At 34.5% G+C, this 22980-nt stretch overlaps 1 protein-coding gene across 2 annotated transcripts in view; it reads left to right on the top strand.

Annotated features, from left to right (window-relative positions):
- asap2a (ArfGAP with SH3 domain, ankyrin repeat and PH domain 2a) overlaps window positions 1-22980 on the top strand; it is a 126223-nt gene that overhangs the window by 74316 nt on the left and 28927 nt on the right. For both annotated transcript variants that reach the window (XM_056476370.1, XM_056476369.1), the window contains exons 5-14: window positions 8657-8706; window positions 11432-11561; window positions 11666-11751; window positions 13662-13737; window positions 13829-13915; window positions 15317-15420; window positions 15575-15644; window positions 17544-17631; window positions 21172-21220; window positions 22563-22729. In XM_056476370.1, coding sequence (XP_056332345.1) covers window positions 8657-8706; window positions 11432-11561; window positions 11666-11751; window positions 13662-13737; window positions 13829-13915; window positions 15317-15420; window positions 15575-15644; window positions 17544-17631; window positions 21172-21220; window positions 22563-22729 — 907 coding nt within the window. The remainder of the gene's footprint in view (window positions 1-8656; window positions 8707-11431; window positions 11562-11665; window positions 11752-13661; window positions 13738-13828; window positions 13916-15316; window positions 15421-15574; window positions 15645-17543; window positions 17632-21171; window positions 21221-22562; window positions 22730-22980) is intronic.

Raw genomic sequence — 22980 nt, 5'->3', positions numbered from 1 at the left:
ACCTGCTGACCTTTTCTGCACCATGTGATGCTCTTGTTAGCTCTTAAGGGGAGTCTGATGTGATTTACTCCTAATGAGGCGCTTCACTCAGCTCGCTGTCTCGTTCCCCTGGAGACTTCACTTTCTCTCTCCATGATGAGGCTGAAAAAGACATTCTGCCCGTGTGACGTGATTCCTTAAATGTTTGTCAAAAATGAAAGCATGGTAACTGAATCACTGAGACCCCTGCAGGCTTTAATTGGGTCTTAATAGGGAATTATCTTGTTGGGACCTTTACGTTGACGTAAGTGTTTCTCTTCATCTAAGGTTTCATTCATAATCACCACTATTAGTCACACTAAAGAGCCATTCACAATTTTCCTGTGCATAATTTGGTGTGATGAATGCGTTCATTTGATTGACGTTAGTAATATATAATTATATTTGTGACCATATTGGCATCGGCCGATAAATGCTTTAATATTTTTGTTATTGCCCTGATATGAAAATAAATTATTGGCTGATGAATTTTGAATTACCACTACCGGTTGAGGGATTTGACTGCTGCCATCTACACAAAGTGACACAAATTTATAATAGTAATAGTTGTCTGCTGCATTTGTTAATTCAGTCCATATTGGTAATTGGCTTCCAAATATAGAGTTATTAATTATCTATATCTGCTCAATCAGTAAGATTTTTGGTTTTGGTCACATGACCAGAGCTACTACTGAAACCTAGAGTTCCTATTATTCTAATGGCTGTCATTAACTATTAAATATAAATATTCATCCAGTCCTGTTTTGTTTTTTATTTGCAATTGTAAGGAATAAGATCACAATACAGTGGGGGAAATAAGAATTGAACACGGCACCATTATTCTTAGAAAACATATTTCTAATGGAGCTGTTGAATTTGAATTTTGTTTTGTTGGATGTTAGTAACCACCAAAAAAACCCCATATATGCAAAGAAAACAAAACATATTAGTTTACAAATGAAATTATGTGTAATAAAATTAAATAACACAAGGAAAAAGTATTGAACACATGAAGAAAGGGAGGTGTAGAAAGGCAGGGAAAACCCAGACAGCAGCTGAAATTACTTTGTAGTTCGAAAGCAACTCTCTTATTATGCTGATTTTAAAAAAACAATATCCAATAAACATTTTATTGACAGTCAAATTGTATTGACCGTGAACGAGTGGAGAGATAGCAGCATGTCACGATGGCACAGTAGCAATTCAATTCAATTCAATTCACCTTTATTTGTATAGCGCTTATACAATGTAGATTGTGTCAAAGCAGCTTCACATAAAAGGTCACAGTAAATAGGAACAGTGTAATTCAGTTTGTAGTGTTTAAGTTCAGTTTAGCTCAGTTCAGTGTGGTTTAATAATCACTACTGAGAGTCCAAACACTGAAGAGCAAATCCAACGATGCGCAGCTCTACAGATCCTGAACCATGCAAGCCAGTGGCGACAGCGGAGAGGGAAAAAAAAAACTTCACTAAAGGTGGAAGTGAAGAAAAAAAACCTTGAGAAACCAGGCTCAGTTGGGCACGACCATTTTAATTTCTCCGCTGGCCAAACGTCTTGTGCAGAGCTGCAGTCTCAGTGGCGGAGGCTGGAAGCTGGCCTCAGCGAAGACTCGTCTGTCTCTGGACTGTTGCACTGTTGGATAACACTTTTGGAGCATCATGTGAGTGGACTTTGCCTTTCCGGTGAGCATATGCAGTTCATACATAGATAAATATATGAGCGGAATATTCATAGAATATAATATTGAGCTATTTTGAATTTTGACCGTGGCACACACAAAAGCTAGTCAATGGTGTGCTCTGCTGCTCTTGTGCTGTGGTCAGTGCCACAACAAACCTCACTTCCATGGCACAAGACATTTAAATAAATGGCTTTCATAGTGCAGCTCTTTCTGTGTCTGGTGTGAAAGCCGTGTCACAGCACATAGTGACTACGGTCAAAAGGAGTATGAAACCAGCACGGTGAACACTGCTGGGCAATGCAGTGCAGCATATGCTTTTTTGTTTTGTATTTTGCCTGCCGAAGATTCAGTTTATCCTCAGCTAAAAGAAGTAACTAGTCTGACCTGAGCCCTTGCTGAAGAATCGGGCTACATCCACACCAGCCTATTTAATACAGAATTGCTGCATATAGAGCAAAACACATCTCTGTGTGGATGGGGCCTCGTATTCCCATAGAAACTGAGCGCAGATGTAACTTGTGCTTTGTGTCAGTTTCCTGTAGAGGTGATTGAGAGGACACCAGGCTGCCTTGTTTAACCTGCAGTTACTGAGTGCTAATGGTCTCAGATGCCCTGCATCAGCATTGAGTCTGATTGTGAGCACAGTAGGAGATGGCCACTAATGGCTCGAGATTGCAGACCTTGCCTTGGGCCATCATTCCAGTCATTAACCTGAACCTGTGCCTCATTTACCCATCAGCAAATGGGTCTTCCAAATGAAGTGTCCTTGGTGTCATTAGGTTGTCTGTTATGTTAACTGTGTAAAAATGTGTAAGTAAAGTAAACGTTTAAAAGAGTGTAGTTCACCTAAAAATGAACAATGAACAAAAATAAAAAATACAGGCAAAACAAATGACTACCCGTGGGTCCTGATGATACATTGTGGTTTCATGTAGCGAAAACAGTCTGTTCAAGAAACTGAACCTTTTTTGCTACATTATTGTTTATAATCCACAGCCTCACATAAATAGTGCTGGGTGATGTCTGAGCAGATCACTCTTTTGAACCACGTACATACAGTTGTAGTCAAAACTATTAGCCCTCCTGTGATTTTTATTTTAATTTTTTTAAATTGTAATTTTTTTTTGTTTTTATTTATTTATTTTATTTCAATTTTAAATATTTCCCAAATGATGTTTACTGAGCAAGGGATTTTTCACAGTATTTCCTTTAATATTTCTTCTTCTGGTGGAAATTTATTGTTAGTCCTCTTTAGCAATTTTTATTTTTTTCGATTTTTCTACAAATAAACAACTATTATATAATGATCTGCCTAATTAACCTAACTTGCTTAAGTAACCTAATTAACCTAGTTAAACCTTTAAATTGGACTTTAAGCTGAATATTAGTATTTTGAAAAATATCTAGTTAAATATTATGGACACTACCTGACAAAAGTCTTGTCGTCGATCTCAGTTTTAATAGCAACAAATAATAACTTGACTTCTAGTTCAGATCATTTGGAAAAGTGGCAGAAGGTAGATCGTTTGTTGAACTGCATCCCAATCATCACAAATACTGCAGAAGACCTATACTGGAACCCACATGGACCCAAGATTCTCACAGAAATCAGTCAAGTTTGGTGAAGGAAAAATCATGGTTTGGGGATATATTCAGTATGGGGTCGAGCGAGTGACATGCAGAGTGGATGGCAACATCAACAGCCTGAGGTATCAAGGCATTTGTGCTGCCCATTACATTTCAAACCACAGGAGAGGGCAAATTCTTCAGCAGGATAGCGCTCCTTCTCATACTTCAGCCTCCATATCAAAGTTCCCGAAAGCAAAGATAGTCAAGGTGCTCCAGGATTGGCCAGCCCAGTCACCAGACATGAACATTATTAAGCATGTCTGGAGTAAGATGGAGGAAGCATTGAAGATGAATCCAAAGAATCTTGATGAACTCTGGGAGTCCTGCAAGAACGCTTTCTTTGCCATTCCAGATGTCTTTATTAATAAGTTATTTGAGTCATTGCAGAGATGTATGGATGCAGTCCTCCAAGCTCATGGGAGTTATACATAATATTAATTCTTTTTCCACTGCACCATGACTTTATATTCTATACTGTACATTATTTTTGTTAAGTGACAAGACTTTTGTCTAAGCAAAGTCAGACCTTACTGTCCTAATGAAATAAATAAAAATCAAGACATGATCATATTTTATTTTGGTAAAATAAGCGTAATCTAGAGGCCTTTGCCTTTCATATAAGCCAATTCTGATACCAAATGATCAACTAGATGTGAAGTTATTATGTGTTGTGCCTAAAACTTGGATAGGCAACAAGACTTGTGTACTGTCATCATGGCAAAGATAAAACAAATCAGCTATTAGAAATTAGTTATTAAAATTATTATGTTTAGAAATGTTAAGAAAAATTAAATAGTAATTGAGCAAAAAATAAACAGGGGGGCAAATAATTTAGGAGAGCTAATAATTCTGACTTCAATTGTATATATTTTTACCCCTTTGTCCTTGGTTGATCACATGAAGGATAACAAGGTTTCTAATATGCAAGAAAGCTTGACCCTGCCATTCCCTGCTCCTGACCTCGAGTTGCGTGTCATAGGAATTGCTGAGGAGTGCGGAATTGCAATGCTCATAAAACAGACGCGCAGACGAGCTGACATCATGCCAAAACCTCTCAACTTGATGATGGAGCTGTCTGCTCCTCAGCTGCCTCTATTGTCTTCCAGCGTGTGTTTGAGAACGGAACATCCTCTGTTCAGTCAGTCTCACTGACTCTGCAGCAGTAGACGCTTTTGTCGGCCTCAGAGGGAGTGATGTCAGCGTTGAAGCCCGCTGAGCTGTGAAACCCACCCACTCCAGCTCTTTCAGACCCCTCTGGCTGATAGATGTTGCGGTTTAAAAGTCCAGGTGAAGCCATTGTGACTCAGCTTGTTGGAGATGCGTATCCTGGAGCTGTGTGGTGAGGAATGAGGATTTATAGTTCAGTCAAAGCAACATGGAGAAGCTTGAAAAAGCGTTTCATGCCACTGCCATTCAGAAAATCTCTCTTTCTCTGTCTGTCTCTGTTTTTCAGTGTTCTTGAGTTGCTGAATAGTCACGTTCTGAATCCCTGAAATGGCCCTTTAGGTGATTGAGATCTTTCCTAATAATGAGCCATAGAGATCTCTCATTCAAATCTTAAGAGCTGTCTGGACAACAGCAGTAGACTCACTGCAACTGACCGTCGTATGATGATTGATTAGTCTGTTGTTTATTTCTTTTAGTCAGATGCGTCACATATTGATGTATAAAGGTTTCAAGTTAAGTGAATGAGAAGTTTAACCCCCCACCCCCCACCACCACAAATATGACAATATTATTTATTATGACATAAATTATTCATTCATTCATTTTCCTTGCGGCTTAGTCCCTTAATTAATCTGGGGTTACCACAGCGGAATGAACTGCCAACTTATCCAGCATATGTTTTACGCAGCGGATGGCCTTCCATCTGCAACCCATAACTAGGAAACATCCATACACAGTCATTCACACACATACACTACAGACAATTTAGCTTGCCCAATTCACGTATACCTCATGTTTTTGGATTTGTGGGGGAAACCATCGCACCTGGGGGAAACCTATGCGAACACAGGGAGAACATGCAAACTCCACACAGAAATGCCAACTGACCCAGTTGAAAATATATTTTTTTGTTAATTTACTAAATAAAAAATTATATTGGATTTTGATTTTATATTAAAATTCAATAAAGCTTTTATACAAGTAATTTAAGTAAATTAAATAAAATTATATACATTTTTAAGTTTAATTCACTAGCTAAGCCATTAAAGACCATTCTTTTTTCTGTAGTAATTTTTGTAGATTTTTAGATTATTAGTCATTTATTAATGGCAAGTCTATGGCTTCCAGATGTTTGAGAGTCATAAAATAAATAGACAGAAAAAACAATTTAATGCAACTTTATTCTCCTGACTATTGAGGTCATATGAAGTGAAATCAATTCAGTCTTTGACTAAAACTGGTCATATTTACAACATTATTGTCTTTAATTCACTGTTCAACAAACAGTCATGAGCACAGACAAGGATGATGCTTGTGTTGCATTGTTCATCACAAATGTGCTTATTTGTGCTAACTCTTAGGTGACTGAGATAGCTCAATTGAAGAAATTCACTAAGTGAATTGAAGAACAGCTAATTGGAACCAAGCTATGTGCAGAACAATATATTGTTAGAAGCATTTCTGCGTTCAATTCATTGTGAATGTTTACACTTCCTTTATTTTGTTGCATTATGGATATTTACTATGAATATATTGATTTTGTACACTCAGAAATAAAGGTACGTGAGCTGTCACTGGGGTGGTACTTTTTCAGAAGGTACAAATTTGTACTTAAAAGGTCCATATTGGTACCTCAAGTATATAAATTAGTACATATTAAATTTAAGAGGAACACTCTTAAATGTACCCTTGAGGTATTAATATGGATATTTTAGGTACAAATTTGTACCTTTTCACCACCCCAGTGACCGCTCGCATACCTTTATTTCTGAGAGTGTATGTTCTAATATGTTCTTTGTATTTATATTTTTATTTATTTATTTTCTTTATTTAAATTGTGTTGATCTTTCTTGATCACTGAATATCTTGGATGCTGCAACCAATATACACTACCGGTCAAACGGTGTTTTTTTTTTTTTAAGTACTGTACTGTGTTTTTGATTAAATAAACGCAGGCTTGGTGAGCAGGAGGAGCTTATTTTAAAACATTTATAAATTCTACTGACCCCAGACTTTTGACCGGTAGTGTATATATAAAAATAAGATTATTTTTAGATGCACAGTCCTAATCAGGAAAATTCCTTACTTTGACATGCATCACAAGAAGCTCTCACTCAAGTTTAAATAGGCACAACACTTCTCATCTCTTCTAATTTCTAATATGAAGTCTCTGGATGAGTCTTTGATGTGGAACTCATTTTTCTTTAGTAACCTCCTCTAACTGAGCCACTTTGCTGGGACAAATGAGACCTGTTTTCTACACTACTCAAGCTGTGTGTAACATCTGTTATGAAAGCACATAAACTGAGTTCATGGGACTCTTAGGAAGTCTCTCCACAAACAAAGCCTTCTGTTATTAGTGTAAACCCTCAGCAGAGCTGCTGCAGTTTGCTCTGTTTGCACAGCGGAGAATTTCCCTAAAGCTTTCAGATGATGTCATTACAGAATGCAGCCACTGGCATTACATCAGGTACTTTCTTTATGAGCATGACCTCATGTGTGATGGTGTACAGCACTGAGTTTGGCAGCTGAGTGAGGATTTCATGCCACTCTTCTGCTAGTCTGAGCCTCAGACAGCATTGCCATTTCTGTGCAAGCCACAAGCTCCAAACTCAACTCAGACCCATGGGAAATAAACTGCTTTGGCTACATTTCTGCGAAAGTGGAAAGACGTAACTATACATTTCACTGCAGTCTCCAGGTGAAATGAACAACAGCTGTTTTAAAACAGCATCTGCCTCTGTTTCTTTTTTTTTTCACAAATTCTTACTGTAGCCTCTACCATAGCACATGATTTACAAAAAAAAAAGTTAGTTGTTTATTTGTAAGCATGTAGGACTTTCTCTCAAATGGTAAACTTGCTCAGTAGCTCACCTGGTACAATATTGAATTTGTGATGTTGAGGGCTTTGAGACATTTTCCATGAGACATTCCTTGGCAAAAGAGCTTAAAAACAGGCACAAAATGAGGGCAAAAGGCATGGTTGCCTTATTAATTTATTAAAATGGCATTAACCCATTTTATTCTATTTACTTAATATAGCCTTTACCATAGCATATGATTTATAAACAAACAAACAAAAACATTGGTATTTTATTTGTAAGCGTGTAGGACTTTTCTTAAATGGTAAACTTGCTTAGTAGCTCACCTGGTACAATACTGAATTTGTGATGTTGAGGGCTTTGATATATGTTCCATAAAACATTCCTCTGCAAAAGAGCTCAAAAACAGGCACAAAACAGTGGCAAAAAGGCATGGTTACCTTAATTATTTATTTATTAGAAGTGTATTAACCCATTTTATTCTATTTGTATATCACTATTATTAATAAGTGTTATTTTTGTATGAAACAGCTTGTTTTGCTGTTGATATTTTAGACTGGCATTTGTTACCATATTATTTTTAATGTAATATTATGTATTGTCTTAATCATTAGCACTAGTTTGTAGCAGATAGTTTTACCATTTACTTTATTTAGTCCTTCTGTCTCTTTTCTAATGGCAACTAATGAATCGTGCGCATTCATCAAAACTTGCTTGCTTCTGTGTTAAAAAACAAACTATATTGTAAAGACAAGCTGGGTGAAATATCCAGAAAAATTACAGTAATATAGTCTGTATTGATAATTGTCATGACAAATCTCAAACCGGTTTTTCTTTCAAGTTTAAATGAGGATTTTTGCTGCTCATGTTTGTTATTTTAAAAATAATAGCTAGAAGAAAAAAAGAAAATAGTTAATGTGTTCATTTATTTTGAACTACTCGTTTTATCATCAAAATATGTCAACCAGATAAACATTTTAAAAAACTGATGTATCGCAATTTCTAATTATAAATGTAACGTGATAACATGTTATCTGAAAAATGCAGCGAGTAACGTTTTAGGCTTTGAGTCCAGTTCATCTAATTTGATTGGCTGGCAGATCTAGATAGATCTAGTGTAAACACCATTGTAAATTTGTGCTAATTCTGACGCAATATCAAACTGTATGACAATGCTGAAGGCATTAGAGGAAAAGAAAAACAAAAATCTATTAGACGTTATGCAGATGGTGAAGCGTCTGTGAGGTGGTGCTTTTCCTCTGGTCTGTTTTCTGTGCAGATGTCAAAATGCAGGTTGAGCAACACTAATGAATCTCCTCTCTCTGTCTCTCTCTCGCAGGATCTCAAGAAGCCCTTCGATAAAGCCTGGAAAGACTATGAGACTAAAGTGTAAGACATTTCCAGCTGATTTCTGTCATGCACATTTACTGATATTGATCCGTTTACTGATATTGATCATCGAAAAAGTAATTAAATTGAAATATGACATGAGGGATCAGTGCCGCCCAGCACTCTGGATAACGAGCTGTCACTGTTGCCACCTCACTTCCTGTATTCCTATCACACTGATTGTTCAGCATGCGACAATGTATGACATTTATGTAGCACTTTTTATATATTTTCCAAGCTGCAAGGGACATTCTTTACTGAAAGGGTAATATATTTATCTTATAACACGTCATTTGGCTAATTGCTTTTACCTTTTAAAGACAGGAGCTCTTTACGGTTCTGTCTTTTTCCTAATATCATTGCTGGTTTCCATTATTGGCTCAGTCAAATACATGTTTCACCTCCACATCTCTGGAGACAATCTTCGCTGTCTGATTGTGACCGAAAACCTTCATGTTTCCAGACAGAAAGACTCAAAAGGGTCCTCTAACGTCACACTGGCCCTGACTCCATTAAACTGGTTTTCATCGTCACCACCGCTACAGTTTGAGTTCACTTTTCAGATCTCTGTGTCTGTGCAAAGCTTTCGGCTTTCTCGCAAATTGCAGTTTTGCACAGCAGGCTTCATTTGTGCAGCTACCCTGCTAATGAGTGCGCTAAAGACCTTGCTGTGTTTGTGTAATAGAGAATCTGGCACTAAAATAAAAATAATGAGAGCAGGTGAACGGCAGGAAACATCCAATAACCATTCATATTTACTTCGGTTGTTTGCATATTGCTTTCTTCCAAAGATAAAAAGCAGCACTCCACCATTTTTACACTCTTTCCTATTTAACTAATAATACTGGACATGATCTTTTTTAGAAAAATGGTGGACTGTTGTTTATAATCACAGTTGAAGTCATGTGTTGGCATGAAGGAGTCTATTTTGGTTCATTATTTTTTTCACTTGATAAATTGCTCATTGAAAAATTGTTAACTTCAAAAGCTAGCACTATCAACCAGTGTTATTTAGACATAATTAAAAATTTATTTATTTATTTATTTATTTATTTATTTATTTATTTATTTATTTATTTATTTATCATAACAAAATTTTAGCTTTTTTGTTTATTAATTAATAATATCACAGCAATTGCATTTATTATTATTATTATTATTATTAATAATAATAATAATAATAATAATAATGATGACAACAACAACAACAACAATAATAATAATAAATAATGACAACAACAACAACAACAACAATAATAATAATATTAACAATAATAATACTAATAATAATAAAATATTATTATTATTATTTATTTATTTATTTATTTATATTATTACAGGGTTCACAGCTAAGGATTTTTTCTGCTTGCCCGGTCGCACCAGTGGTTCAGATTTTTACTTGCCCCGCCAAAGTTTTCACTGGACCCACCAAAAATAAAGTTAATAGCTATCTCTTAGCCACATATTTTAAATTATATGTCAAAAGACTGAAATGAAATGTTTCAATTAAATGTAAATGAATCTGGTATTTTAAAATGTAAACGATGTCACTCGACAGATAGAGGACGAGAGTGTAATTTTGTTAATGAGACAAAGTTTTTACTTTGTTTTATTAACTGGCCCGATTGTGCCAGTAAAAATGCAGTCTGTTGTCTCAAGCATCTTGCACACGGGCCCTGGGCCATCGGGCAGTCCTTATTGTTGAGCCCTTTATTATTATTATTATTATTATTATTATTATTATTATTATTATTATTATTATTATTATTATTATTATTATATTGTAATCATCATTATTATTGTTGTTATTATTATTATTATTAATAAAATAATAATAATAATAATAATAATAACAATGTTATTGATATTATTATTATTGTTGTTATTGTTATTATTATAATTGTTATTATTATTATTATTATTATTATTATTATTATTATTAACACTATTATTATTATTATTATTATTATTATTAATTTATAATAATAACAGTAACATTATTATTATTATTATTATGTAATCATATTATTTTTATTATTATTATTATTATTATTATATTTAACTACTACTAATACCAAAAACATAAACATTTTTTCTTACTTCAATAGAATGAATGTGAGCTAAAGTAAATATATAAGATTAACATTTTTTATAAAGTTAATTTTAAGAAATTTCTTTTTCATAGTCTACATTAAAGCTAAAATAACATCATAAATGCAAACCATAGTTAAAGAAACAGATCACCAAAAAAATTTTAATTGTCATATTTACTCATGAAAATAAATATGAAATTGAGTAGTTTAGCTCTTTTTGCCAACACATCACTTCATTCAGCGCTTGCTGCATTTTATCATAATCCTTATTTGCCTTTTACACTTTCTAGTTTCACCAACTAGAAATGCTGCTATTTAGGAAATGGCTTCTAGAGTTCAGCCATCTCCTGATCACATCCCCTCACTAGGCTTCCAGAAAAGCTTCATATTGGGCCACTGGAGCTGAGAGCGTAACACAGGCCTAAAGCAAGCGCATGAGGCTCTCTCTGGAATCCTGTGTCTGAGAGCAGGGCCCTCCAACCCACAGAGGAAATGCTGCATCCGTAGTGTGGAGTACAATATGCCGCTGGAGCATATGGAAAAGAATGCCCTGCTGCATGAGCATTTCCTGTGCGTGCGTTTGCGTTTGTGTGTCTCGAATTTTAAGGTGGTCCCGTGTGTGTTTCACGCAGCTCTAAAATAGAGAAGGAGAAAAAAGAGCACGCCCGGCAGCACGGACTGATCCGGACGGAGATCAGCGGAGCAGAGATAGCAGAAGAGATGGAAAAAGAGCGGCGTTTCTTCCAGCTTCAGATGTGTGAGGTCAGAAGAGGGACATTTCCTTGGAGAGTCCTGTTTTGTGCTGTAACGGGGACCACTTCCTGTGCAGTGTGTGTGATTCAAGCATCTCCATTGTTTTGTTACAGTACCTCCTCAAAGTCAATGAAATCAAGATCAAGAAAGGTGTCGACCTGCTCCAGAATCTCATCAAATACTTCCACGCACAGTGCAAGTAAGTCTAGTTATGTGTCTAAATAATGCCATCATTAGTTTACATTTTTATTGGTAGACATTTGAGGAGATATTTAAATAAATTAAATAAGTAAATATTTTTTTTAATACAAGCATAAAACGCACATTTTAACAATTAGACATTCAAAAAAATGAAGAAAAAAAACAACCAAGAGTCATAAAAATAATAATTCAACAAAAATTAAACATGCTTTCCCCCAACCAACCACCCACCAGTGCTATCCAATGGTAATAGTAGGTACTAATACCTAGGCAGTAGGCATAGTAAACAATTTAATCACAAGTGTGTAGAAAGGAAATAAAAGGGGACCCATTTTTTTTTTTCAAATAACAAAATCTTGTTTATTAGGGTATACCTGATTTTTTTCCAGATATAATGTACCTGGTAACTCTGTCAGCCATCATTTAAGAGTTGGAACAAAACAAAAGGATACGGTTTTTTTTTGGTAGAGATCAACTCATTGTAAACAAACTGTTGTTGTACCCGTGTAAGTCTAAAAAAATCATTGGAAACTCCAAATATAATTGATATAGGTTAAAATTATTTAAATAATAACTGGTTCAATCAGAATGTCTAATGTATCTGAGAAAAAAAGTTCCTGAAACTCTCTAATGTGGGACACATGACATAGGAATCAGACAGGATAATGGATAAACAAAATGTTGCCCATAACAAGTGAATGTCTGATTTTAATTTTTATTATTATTATTTCCCAAAGATCCTGATTATACTGAAGACCGTATTTTAAAAGGCAGCAAAGGTGATGGTCAATAAACAAAAAAACTGACAAGTTAGGAAATGGCACATGCAAATGTACGCTTATTTGTAGCTAAAATATGAGCGAAGCACTGATATGGATTTTTGACCGATACTAATATAATAAATAACATTGCATATTCCTCAGCATATAAATTGAGTAATTAATCCTTGTTGAAGCTATAAAAGTTGTTCAGTAAAGTGGTTTTCTTTATCTTTTTTCTTGCAAGCTGGTAAATTAGATTTTGGTCATTTTCAGGCAAATTGCATGGATCCAATATAATGATACACATCGCACTTGTATAGGGTATCCGCTGGGTCTTAAAATGTCTTAAATTCAATAAACTAAATTGTAGGCCTTAAAAAAGTCCTAAATTCACTGAAATATTATATTGTGGGTCTTAAATATTATATTAAACAGGTCTTAATTTTCCTATGTTCATGTAAAGCTACACAATCGGACCAACACCTATCCATTTACTAGTATTCCAGCTCAATAAAAGTTTATTTATTTACTATTTACCAATATGGTTTGATTATCTTACTTACAATGACATTTATTTTTAATGTTTTTTTATACTTCAGTTTTAACTGGGCCATTAGAAAAAAAATCGCTTAGCATTTAACCCGTGGAAGTCTGAAATTTCATTCGTATTGTAAATGTAATGTGTATTTATATAGTGTGTTTATTGTGCATGGCCATACACCCAAAGCGCTTCACAATCATTAGGGGGAGGGGTCTCTCCACACCACCACCAGTGTGCAGCATCCACTTGGATAATGGTCTTAAAAAGGTCTTAAATTTGACTTGAGTCTTTCCTTAAGTAACCATTTTCAAAGGTTCTTGATAAGGCATCATTTTTAGCATGTTTATCAATTCTTGTATCTTGTGCTTGAATTGTGTAACATTGCTTGAATGTTCATATTGCCTTAAAACATGTGCAAATGATAAATTCTGGAATGATGCTGCAGTGGCCCATGAACCCATTTAACCCCCCTGGAGCTGTTTACACCTGTTATTAAGATGTGTGTTTTAATCAAACACTAGTAAACTGGTATATTTACACCTGCTGTTTATATTTATTTATTTTGTCCTCTTTGTAAACTAACTTGCATGATGTCCTCTGTCGTAGCTTCTTTCAGGATGGCCTCAAAGCGGTGGACAACCTCAAACCCTCAATAGAAAAACTGGCCACAGACTTGCACTCGGTGAGGGATTTTTCATGGCTGACGCTCGCACCACTGATGTCAAGCTCATTTCTCATTTCTGTCTCCTGTTTCCATTGGTGCTTGTGTTCAGATCAAACAGGTACAGGATGAAGAACGCAGGCAACTAACCCAGTTACGGGACGTGCTAAAAACCGCTCTGCAAGTGGAGCAGAAGGAAGTTAGTCTTTTATTGAATTTAATCTCTACACCTTTCATAAACCACAACACATTCACAGGGTGTTCAAAGCTTTGATGTGTATCTAGATTAAAATGGTTTAAGGTATTTGCTTTTCTCAGTAAACCTCTTTCGCTGTTCATCAATCTCCATGGCATCATTTTCCTGACAGTTTTCGCACACTCTTAAGCTTTAGTCATTCTTTAGATTATTTTATTTTTATTTTATTATTTATTTTATTTTATTATATTTTATATATTTATTTATTTTTATTTTAGACTTATTTTATTTATTAATTCATTTATTTATTTTTTTATTTAATTTTGTTTGTTTATTTTAATTTAATTTATTTTTTTAATTTTTTTATTTTATATATTTTTATTTTATTTATTTTATTTTTATTTATCTTATTTTATCTTATTTATTTTCGACTTTTATTTGTTTTAATTATTTATTTATTCATTCATTCATTCATTCATTAAATTTTTTTTTATTGAATTTTGTTTGTTTATTTTTAATTTAATTTAATTTTTATTTATTTTAGACTTTATTTTATTTTATTTATTTTAATATTTGTTTTTATCTTTTTAAATCTTGTTTACTATGGGGTATACAATATCACAATGGTTTCAGAAAATATATAGTTTTAACTTATTGCAATTTACAAATTTACTTAACTTACTGTACCAGGAGTGCACAATATAATTTCATTTATTTATTTCCGGCATTTAAATAGTTTTTCCTTAAATTATATTAACCCCTCACCTCAATTTCATTCCACACCCTCTAGATTGGACCTTGATTTTTGACATTTCATGCATTCCTACAGTACATAAGAGCATTGTGGTATTGTTTAGTGTGCAAACTGTATGTGTAACCTGTCTGAAGAATGCTCTCTTCTCTTCTTTAATGCTACCATCCTTTTGGCAACGAAGTCTAGGAGAGTAAGTGTTTACTTGATATACATGATCACACTCCCCTCATACTCCTTTTCCTGGAATTGTTTACAAAAAATGCACACAATACACATTAATTGATTAAATCTCAGTCTCTGAGTGCACTTCATATTGCCACTGATCTATTTTATCCTACACTGATTGATGATCCTACTATGTTTAGTTCAAGCCTCACACAGAAAAAAATACAAGAAAAAAACCTTGGCTTTCACTCAACTCAAAACATTAGGACAAAAATGGCAGCATTCTCATTACTGGCTCAGAGCCTTGTGTTCCAAAGCAGTGGCTTTCCAAATGAGCTCAGCTCCTCCAGGACGCCTGAAGTCCCACTGCTCCCATTTCCTCACCGGGAGTGACAACACGGCCGTACAAAAACAGCGCTTTTCACTTCCTCTGACTGCTGACGTGCTGCTGTGTGTTCATTTACATGTCTGTTTACTCCTCACAGGACTCTCAGGTTAGACAGAGCGCCACCTACAGTCTGCACCAGCCGCAGGGCAACAAGGAGCACGGGACCGAACGCAGCGGCAACCTTTACAAGAAGAGTGACGGGTAATCATATTTTGAGCATTAAAATTTAAATGGCATGCCGTGAGTTAATGCAAAGGATAAGTTCCTTTCTGCATAATTTAGAGCGGCGCAGGGGTATTTAACTCTTAAATGGTCATTAGTGTGACTTTTACTGTTTCCTGTGTCCTTCCTACAGCCTGCGGAAAGTGTGGCAGAAGAGAAAGTGCACAGTGAAGAATGGATATTTGACCATCTCACATGGGACGGTATGTATGATATCTGACCATCTCACATGTAGCTCTTCATATCTCTTTGCTAGGCCCACACGGAATCTGCGTGCACAGAATTCCGCAGATTTCTGAGGATTTATAGCCCATCATTGATTCTGTTTATTTACTTGTGTAAATGTGTGTAAATGTATATTTATTTAGTTTTTAAATTAATTACACTAATATTATTGACTAATATGAAAATATTCATATTAATTATTTACAATACAGTTTGTAAAGTTATATATTCTGTCTTTTAGTAGAGATATTATATGAAAGACTTGCTTTGTTTACCTAATAAAGTGGATCTAGTTAGATTTGCATTGTAAACGTTAAATACAAGTTTAAAAAGTATTATTTTTTATTTAATATATAAAGGTTTTAGTTATGATACTCCTTAAATAATTCCGCATAAATCCGCAGATTTTTAACAAAATTCTGCTCAGAAATAGCAAAAAATGTCCGCAGATTCTGTCTGGCCCATCATTGCTTTGTATCCTCATTTATTTGATCGTACATATGCTAGCATGTGGAAAGTTGAAACGTCAACTTGAGGACTGGATGAAATTGAAATTGTAATAAGGATGGGCGAAGATATATAGATCTATCTATCTATCTGTCTGTCCATCCGTCAGTCATATATATGCCATCTGCGACAGTCATATATGTGTGTATAAATATTATCTTGTGTATCTTTTTGTTGAATAGTTTAGGTAGGTTTTTTGAAGCATCTTAGAGATGTTGCCAATGTTCTTTTGGATTTATTTCGTCTGGGTTTGTTCTGTTTCTTCATGTGGTCATTCTAGACAGACTGGATGATGATCAGATCTCTATGTGTAGCACTGGCTGTTGTCAGACTCGTTGTGTAGACAATAATCTCACTGTATAATTATAATTAATATCAAAAATAATATTTGGAAATGAAAATTGATGTTTCAAACTGACATGCTACAGAAAAATATAGAAATAACAAACTTTAAACCTTTTTTTATGAAAATACTAGTGGCCTAAGAGTTTTGCATTATATATAAGTATATAAGTATAAATATTGTATATATAAACTATTAAAAATAAAAAAGATGTTTAAATAAAAAGGTGATTTAAAAATAGTACATAGATAAATATCTAAAAAAATAAAATAAAAAGGAACCAGTCACAGCACCTGCAGTGTGCACTTACTGTATGTTTGATAAATTAGGACAGCTTTCCTCATTAGTGCAGTGCTAATTCAAAAGGCTTTCAACCTGAGCCTCTCAGTGAACATCATTAGTCATTTCTAGTGTCTTTTCTTGAGTGTTTCCTTTGGCCCCAGTGCTGTTCGGATCTGAACACTTTCACAAGACAACTGGCAAGAGGATTACATGAAGCGTAGAATAAGAGCAGTTCAACTATTTATTTTGCGCACACACACACACACACACACACACACACACACACACATTATAGTAATGAGAATTTTACTTGTGTGATACTTTTCTAACCAGGCACAACTTAACGCCATGACACATTATTTTAAGTAGTTCAATAAATAGCTGAATACAAGAGAATTAGCTGTACATGCTCTCAATGTTTTGTGGCATTTTGCCTGTTTCAACATTCTTTATCATGAAAAATATATACATACTTATACAATACATGTATATATGCACAAAATGTTTTTTATTTATATAAAATATAGATCTAAAAACTAATGATATTTAAACATTAATATAAATACTAATATATTTTTTGTGTATTTATATATGGATAATCAATATACACAGTACATGCACATATATTATGTAAACTTTATTGTTCATAATTAATCATTAAACAGCAATAGTTGGGATGAATGTTATTAGTAACTGATATGGTTTCTTTCTCTCTTCTTTTTTTTTTCTTTTTTCAATGTCACAGGCAAACAGACCTCCTGCCAAACTCAATCTTCTCACCTGTCAGGTGAAGCACAACCCAGAGGAGAAGAAAAGTTTTGACCTCATCTCACGTATGTTTGCACCCGTCACTGTTACTTCACACCCACACACATTTATAAACCTGAAACAGGAGCTCTGTTTAACTCAACTATACTCTGGTTCCAAAACCAATTGTTGGTTTGATCAGATTTTTTGATCATTGCATTTTATATGGGATGGTGGGCTGGGCATCACTAGCTGTAAGCAAAAAACTTTATCTGTAAAGCTATGTTAGGTGAACTTCTAGCTTATCTTTGTACTCTTCTTTGTCTTAGTTCTGGCAGCTACCATCTATGCTCTTCCAAGTGTTTCCTTTTTAATATAGCTCAAGTTTGTACAGAGCTGGGAGAAACTGCATTTTCTTTTTGTGCACCCTGGGCATGGAATAATTAGCAAAAAGACTTGAAACTAAATTAAATTGTGTCTTTCGGTGAGTTTAAAGGCATTATAAAGAGAGTGGTATTGGGAGCATGTGATTGTTTTTGTTGAGAGGACTGATGAAATGTTGTTGTTATGTGGTGTTCACGTATTTTAAGTATATTATAACATATAAGGAATAAAATAAAGTTCCCAGGCAGCCCTATGTTGTAGCTTTTTGATTCAGCAGTGTAACTGAGTGTTGTTGTTATCTATGAGGAAGTTCTGATTGAGGAAACACTGGCTGAGGGATTTTCTCCCATGGTTTTCTGCTTCCTTTAACATCTCATCCAACCACAGGAAACGATCAGCAGAGAGAAAAACAGTTTCAGTTTTCTCTGTGCCCCTATGAGTGGGAATATTTTAGCTTATCTCGCCGGTCTCCTCCTTTTATGCTTTTCCCATCCTTTATTTCTCATTCCAGACGGATTGTCAGAGTGTCACTTTTGAGGGAAACACGGATGTTCCTCTTTTGAACAGCACAGCTGCCTTTTTCAGACATAATAATGTGCATTTGCTACAGCACAGCCTCTGAAATTACCCTATTACATGGCTGCCATTTGGGACACAGTGGTGTTGTTTTAGCATAAGTCAAATAATCTGTACTAATATTTAAAATAATAATAATAATAAATATAAAATAATAATAATAATAATATATATATATTATACATTGTAAAAAATAAATGTAAAAAATACATACTTTTTTTCACAATTTAAACTTTTTATGAAAATTTTAATTATTGACATTGCATCCAAATGAAGTAAAGTAAATCTAAAGTATTAAAATGAATAAAACAAAACTGAGTTGATACTTCACAAAAAAAGACACATAAACAATGATAAATAATGGCTTTTTTTATCATATATGTATTTTTATTATTAAAATGTTTAAATTAAATTAGTCTGCCTTTAAAGTTCATACACTAGAGCAGGGTTATTCAATCGAACCCGGCCCCTGAGGCAATTTGTTCTGGCCCTCCAAATAGTGCGACCAACACATCAAAAATAAATTTTGTTTAGTCGAAAAATGGCCGCCATGGTTCTGAAGTGGCATGGATTTCTTCAATACAGCACGAGCTGCAGTTGAGTGCTGTGCAGAGCGTGAGTCACCTGACATTAAGCGGGTGGCACGAGCAGCCAAAAACTTAGTCGATTTCACTATTAACTGCACTTTAATTCATCATGGTTAATTAATCGTAAAGGCTTCTCTAAGCCGGATTTATGTTGCACGGAACAAAACTGATGCAATTAAACAAAATTATGTCAAGTTGGCAACTGTGCGCTACATTTACATTTACATTTAGTCATTTAGCAGACGCTTTTATCCAAAGCGACTTACAAATGAGGACAAGGAAGCAATCTACACAACTATAAGAGCAGCAGTGAACAAGTGCTATAGACAAGTTTCAGGTGTGTAAAGTCTAAGAAGCAAAGCATTAGTAAAATTATTATTTATTTTATTTTTTTTTTTGAGAGAGAGAGAGAGAGAGAGAGAGAGAGAGAGAGAGAGAGAGGGCACAGTTAGTGGTATAGCGAGAGAGGCAGTTAAGATTAGGAAGGAAAGTGGAGACTAAACAGTTGCGTTTTTAGTCGTTTCTTGAAGACAGCAAGTGACTCTGCTGTTCTGATGTAGTTAGGGAGTTCATTCCACCAACTGGGCAGATTGAATGTGAGAGTTCGGGAAAGTGATTTCTTCCCTCTTTGGGATGGAACAACGAGGCGACGTTCATTCACAGAACGCAAGTTTCTGGAGGGCACATATATCTGCAGAAGTGAGAGCAGATACGAAGGAGCAAAGCTAGAGGTCACTTTGTAAGCAAACATCAGAGCTTTGAATTTGATGCGAGCAGCAACTGGCAGCCAGTGCAAACGGGTGAGTAGCGGAGTGACATGTGCTCTTTTAGGTTCATCAAAGACCACTCGTGCTGCTGCGTTCTGAAGCAGCTGAAGAGGTTTGATAGAACTAGCTGGAAGCCCGGCTAGCAGAGAGTTGCAATAGTCCAGTTTGGAGAGAACAAGAGCTTGAACAATGAGTTGAGCTGTATGTTCAGATAGGAAGGGTCGGACCTTTCTGATGTTATAGAGTGCGAATCTGCAAGATCGAGCAGTTCTAGAAATGTGGTCAGAGAAGTTCAGTTGGTCATCAATCGTTACTCCAAGGCTTTTTACCATTTTGGATGCAGTGATGGTTGCTCCATCCATCTGGATTGAGAAGTTATGGTGAAGAGTCGGGTTGGCAGAAACTTCAAGCATTTCCGTTTTCGTGAGGTTAAGCTGAAGATGATGATCTTTCATCCAGTGTGAAATGTCTGACAGGCAGGCTGAAATGCTAGTTTAAAGTTCTGAGCTTGTACACCGAGGCTAATACGCACGCACACCGGATTAACTATAGCAGCGAGCCGTTCCCATATCAGTTCTTTTCCTTGCGCGAGTTTGTTATTTCTAATGTAAGAATATATGAAGAATAATAATAACGCGAGCTAGCAAAATAAATTTGATAAATACATTTTTGATTTCATGCAGACTTTACATTTATCGGTTCCTGTCAATGTACACTGCAAAAAATGCAGAGTTCCACAGAATTCATTCATGTTGTCCCAACACAAATTGATAAATGTATGTAAAAGTTAACTTAACAAATTCAAGTGGATTGAACATAAATCAATTAAGTTATCCCCCAACCCACCCCACCCCCCCAACCAAAAAAAAAAAAAAACAATTCAAGAATTGTGTTGTTTCAGCTCATTTTATATAAGTAGTTTGGAAAGCATTAAAAATAGTTTTTGTGAGTGTAGACACTGGCTTTTTTTACGATGTGTTTTATTTTTAGTTATTGTAAATAAACAGTAAACAAACGTAATTACTGTGAATAGCTCCTTCATCTGTTCTCCCTTTCTGTAACCAATCATGACAAAACTAAAAGCTAATTCCAGATTTATTTGAGTAGTCTGTATAGTGTGGCATGTTTCACAAAGCATGAATTTTATAAAAGCATTTTGGAGCAAATTCATCTGAAAAGTAAATATTAGTCAGTTTTGCTTATAATATAGAGCTGCAAACAGATGTACGACTGTCAAATGTTTTTTTGTTTTTCTCCAAAATCCTATTTGTCTTGTCGTGTAACAGACTTTCTCGCTTCCTTTGATTTGTAGATGACAGAACGTATCATTTCCAGGCAGAAGATGAGCCAGAGTGTCAAATGTAAGTGTTTTTATGTGCGTCCCTGTTCTGCTTTCAAAGGAAAACTGTCATAGAACATTTTCCACTCTTCTAGAGAACTACTACCTAAAAATAACAACAAATTTCTGCTGCCTTTACATTCTTTTCCAAATGTTTTTTTTTTTTTTTTTATTTTAATTATTGACAATTAAGACAAGGACAACCCTCTGGATAGTAGTTATATTAGACATTGGAAAAACTGATTCATTTTAATAAGGTTTAAAAATCACTGATATGTCTCACCATTCAGTTGAGTACATTGTAACAATTGTTCATAAACAGCAGTGTGATACAAAGTACATTAGTGTAAGCACAGAGCTCAGCAGATATGAGGACACACCCCTCACAAATCACTCATTTCAATTTATGTTTTCCATATTTGTGCATATACATTAGATTAGTCAGCACTGAAGCCAAATTTAGAGCTATAATAAAATAATTTATGATAACAGTCCAAAAATTAATACCCCAAATTTATATGTTATAAAAAAGATTAGATAAAATTATAAAAAAGAGCAAAAAACAAGATAAACCAAAAATATATACAATTTTCTTGAAATTTTGTAGTTTGTATTTTTGTTTTTCAACTTTCGTATGAATTTAAATGTGTTATCTTTCTATTTCTAAAGATGTTTGGTGACTAAAGTATTATTTTAATAAATGGATCTGTTTAATAAATCTGTTTTGCTCATATGCCCCAAAATATATTACCAATGATTACTGAAAAATGGATAAAGTATATTATTCTGCATGATCCTATTCTGCATTCCTAGTCCTACCCAACACCCAAACCTAAACCTTAATAACCATTAATAAGCAGCATAGTTAGTGGTTTATAATAGCAACAACTGTACCTTAAAATAAAGCATGACCTAATTTACAGTACAAAAACCAAATACTGAGCTGCCAGTTTAATTAATTAAATGTTTTTAATATCTTATTCTATAATGGTCTGAAAAATTTCACCCATATTTCGCTTAAAAATATAGTAATTTATATATATAAAAATATAGCGCTTTTTTGTTATTCTACCAAATATTAATTAAAAAAATGTGATTGTGTTGAAAATAAAGAATATAAACATTAAAATTGAAACATATAATTGCCTAATTATGAATAATCAATTATATCTGATTGTCGGGAGCTACTTTTTGTGTGTTATTTATAGTTTTGAGTATCTACAGGTCTTTTTTATAATTGATCTCTTGAAATTCTCGATGAGTCTCTGTTCAGGTTTTCTTCTAGATATCAAATTAAAATGTCGTGAAATATTGATGTCTTAACTGATGTGAAATTGAAACACTGGCATTGTGTGTGCTGTCAGATGGATCTCAGTGCTGCAGAACAGTAAAGAAGAGGCGCTCAACAACGCCTTCAAGGGCGACCAGCATGTCGGGGAAAATAACATTGTGCAGGAGCTCACCAAGGCCATCCTGGGAGAGGTGAAGCGGATGGCAGGGAACGATGTCTGCTGCGACTGCGGTGCTCCCGGTGAGTGACCCGGACATCCAGAGGAAACAGGAAGTGGAGAGAAAATTAGGTTCAGATTCGGCTGACATTAAGAGTCATATTAAAATAATGTGATACAATTCTGCTAACAATAATTAATATTTTGAGTTATTTAATAATAATAATAATACATTTTTATTATATTATTATTATTATTTTATAATTAAATATAGTATTATACAATTATTAATAGATCATTAATTTAGTACTTCATTAATAATAATAATGATAAC

Source organism: Danio aesculapii, chromosome 17, assembly GCF_903798145.1.
Source record: "Danio aesculapii chromosome 17, fDanAes4.1, whole genome shotgun sequence".
NCBI lineage: Eukaryota > Metazoa > Chordata > Actinopteri > Cypriniformes > Danionidae > Danio > Danio aesculapii.
This window is presented reverse-complemented; position numbering and strand designations above follow the sequence as displayed.